This window comes from Eurypyga helias, unplaced genomic scaffold (assembly GCF_000690775.1).
Source record: "Eurypyga helias isolate BGI_N326 unplaced genomic scaffold, ASM69077v1 scaffold29151, whole genome shotgun sequence".
In the NCBI taxonomy this organism is placed as follows: Eukaryota; Metazoa; Chordata; class Aves; order Eurypygiformes; family Eurypygidae; genus Eurypyga; species Eurypyga helias.
In genome coordinates, this window is record NW_010229432.1 from 3,865 (window position 1) to 7,223 (window position 3,359).

Sequence of the window (3,359 nt, forward strand, 5' to 3'; positions counted from 1 at the left end):
ATGTAACAATAGACATGATTTAAATGTAGGTATTTAAAGGTTACTGTGTCTGTTACACGAGATCATTCTGTTGTGTTCTGCTAAGGCTTCTTACTCCCTAGGGAACTGAGTGAGCAATACAGAAATGAAGACAGTAAAGCAGGAGGACACCCAGTCCTGACTGCTACACAGAGTAGGATGATTCAGGAGTGTGTAACTCACCTGTAATGAGTAAAGATGACTACTGCAGGCAAGAAGGGTGGCATTCTTCATACTACTGCCCCAGCCCAGGCACTGGAAAAAATATGAAGTACTGAAGTGGTGCAGGTGGAACATGGGCCTGTTTCCCAGCTACATCATCTCCTCTTCACGGCAACAGTTTGTCCAGTGCCCTAAGTTTTCTTATAAAGGCCTTTTACAAATTCTGTGTAGGGACGCGGTTTTTTGTCTGTCTTGCCTTCACAGCACCCCGGGTGTCTCTCAAGAAGTGCTGTAAGGTAACTAGAGAAAGGGCTTTTGTCCTACTCTTGTGTAGTGAGGGTTGGTCTTGATGTGGGAAGCAAGGTGAAATCTGCTTTTAAAATCCAGGCTTTTCACATGGCACACTTACACAGCGTGAGGCAGGAGGGAGTGAGCTTACTCTGTCTTCTGAATGGGCCAAAAGCCATGAAGTCACATGAGCAAAAAGCTGCGCCCAAGCTAGTGAAAGGGCAGAGAGGTGTTTTCATGGGAATACTCGTTAATCCCTGCTCATTTTAGTCTCAAGTTCACTAATCTAGTCACACTGGGCATGAATTCCAGATAAGATACATACCCTGCTTATCAGGCATGTTGACTCAGGGCTCGAGACCTGCGTTATTGTTGTCCCATGGCTTCTGGTTGACTTCAGCGTGGCGGGCAGGAAGCTCTTGCTCAGAGCCACAGGGAACGTGCCAGGCTGGTGCACAGCTGCGCTTGTGCGGTGTTTTGGAGCTGAGCTGTAACAGTAGAACAACAGAAAACCTACAGAATATCATCCTTATGTTTTCATCCTTTAATGAAATGCTGGTGCAGCAGTGCTGCCAGTAGCACGAGGGGAACCCCTGCCTTAACTCGCTGCATCTTAATCTTTGCCACCAAGCAGGAAAGACATGAAGCAGAACCTCGGGGGTGAATTTTGAATATGGTAGGATGCTTTTCTCTGAACTGCCTTTAGAATATATTGCCCTTGATTTAATATTATATTTAAGCAATGTTCTTAAAACTATTCCCCAATTTAAAATACAAATTATTACCTTTTTCAGGAAATCCAGTAGAGGAGACTTCGTATTTTCTGCTGATCGTCTGGTAGGTGAAGAATTTCTTCGTCTTGGTATTGTACTTTGTAACTCGTCCATAAAATGAGTCTTTCAGGATAGAGTAATGGTGGTGTGAGAGCAACTTCTCTACACACAGGAAATTGCTGTTTGACAGCAACTTTCTGTATAGGGACTTCTGTTCTCCGTTACGGACTGCTTTCATCTCAAAGGGTTCCAGAAACCATGTTATTATCAAACAAAACTACTTCAGGACAGAGAACAGCAGTAATAAGAGGCTGCTGTTTAAAAACAGATGTAGAGAGGTTAGAGATAATTCAGTCTTACTTTGAAACAGTACTTTTGATCTTGTGACCAGAGCTGTACAATTACAGCCTAGATGTTAACAATTGCTTGCATGCAGAAGTGCCTCCTGGCACTTGTTGTGTATTAGATTAGTAGTTCTGGGTGCATCCACACAGGGAATTTGTTTTTAGCCATATGGTAGTTACTAGCAGGGACAAAGCAATTTGAAGTTTTCACACATCTTAGTAAGTCAGAACAAAGACTGTTGGGAATGCAACATTCATCTCATTTAAATTACATGCTTAAAAAAACCACAACGCTTGCACCTACACATACACTTCCTTGTATTAATGAGGGTGTTGGCCGTTTGCTAATCCACGTTCATTCACAAGGAAAATCTGTCTTTCCCCCTCTAGCAAAGATGAGTCCAAAGACCATTCAATTACCCTTTGCTACAACAGGCAGGTTTCCTGCGATGAACCCAGTCTTAATCCATGCCTGATCCAGGCTTCCTCAGTGCTTAGATATGACCACAACCAAAGACTGCAACTGCAGTGCTTTTTGTCTTTGCAGCTTTTCCCTTGCTTAAGGATGTTTCTTGCATTCCCATTCACCAAGAACGCTAAAGGCTCAAGCCAACAAATCCCATAACTCATAGATTAAGTGACTGACTGGAGTGCCTTCTGTGCCAACAGCACTTCATAACAAACAGTCAGAAAGCCACAGCCCCAACTCATTCTGGGCCAGCAGTTCTCAGCAGATACCACTTAAATAGGTGCACATCCTGCAGATCCATTGGGCGAGGAGGGACAGCCCAGGAAACATCCACCAGCTGTGAAAGACTAGCTCAGCTGTGCATGTCCTTCCTCATGGGTTTTGTGGTTTCAGGTTCTTCATGTGCTTAAACATGCAGAGAAGATTCAGGAAGCCAACAAAGGTCAACACCAGCACTCCCACACCTTTACAGGTCTCCAGGGCAGGGGTCAGGTCCCTTCCCCACCAGTACTCCTTTCACAGGAAGGGTTTCTGGTTAACATTTTACCTTGTGTTAGGTTCCCAACATGCTGTGCCCTTTAAAGAGCATTTATTCCTGCCAACTTCTTTGAATTTAAGAGAAATACTATATTCCTAATCTGTATTTTTTATAAGAGAGAGAAACAGTGGCTATTCTGACAGGACAGCTCTTAAGAGCCTTGGCTGTACCTTATTGTCATTAGTTGGCGTGAAGGACCTCTCCCACATACCTTCTCACTCTACTGGCAGTTCTGTGCCGTTCTGATGGACGCACAGATGATTCCCCCTCATTGCTGGAAGCTGCAGCTCCCAGGCAGTGAGCTGAGTTCAGGCCCTTGTGCCAGCATCCTCCACGTGCTGGCCAGCACTTGTGCAGGTAGAGAGCTGCTCTTCACGGAAACACCTCTATCTGCTGGTCATGCCGATGCTTGCTGCAGAACCTGCTAGTCTGTTTTCCGTGTTGTAGGAGGGATCTTATGCAAAAACAATACGTAGGGCTCTCTCATTTTCCATATATTATTCCTGGGTGTGGTGCAGAACAGTTACAATTTCTTGTGGGACGTAGTCTCCTCTAAACGGTGTCTAGAGTGCAAACATAGTTAAGACTTGTTATGTTTTCCATCTAGTTGGCAGAGCTTGATGTCAAGATGTAATATAGGAAGAGAAGAAACACGTGCATGGGATTGTAGGGTAATAAAACACATCTTGCTGCCGAGAGAAAAGGAGAATGAAGTTCAGCTTGCTACGGGCTTGGCAGCTGTTAGTGGCAGTATCTCCTAAGGTCAC

General features: G+C 44.6%; 1 protein-coding gene across 1 annotated transcript in view; it reads left to right on the top strand.

Annotated features, from left to right (window-relative positions):
- Positions 1-1,262: 1,262 nt before the first annotated feature.
- Positions 1,263-3,359, top strand: part of UPRT (uracil phosphoribosyltransferase (FUR1) homolog (S. cerevisiae)) — a gene marked incomplete at its 5' end in the record, with an annotated part of 10,889 nt that continues 8,792 nt past the window's right edge. The window contains one exon of the mRNA XM_010160402.1: positions 1,263-1,305. Within this exon, the coding sequence (XP_010158704.1) occupies positions 1,263-1,305 (43 nt within the window). The remainder of the gene's footprint in view (positions 1,306-3,359) is intronic.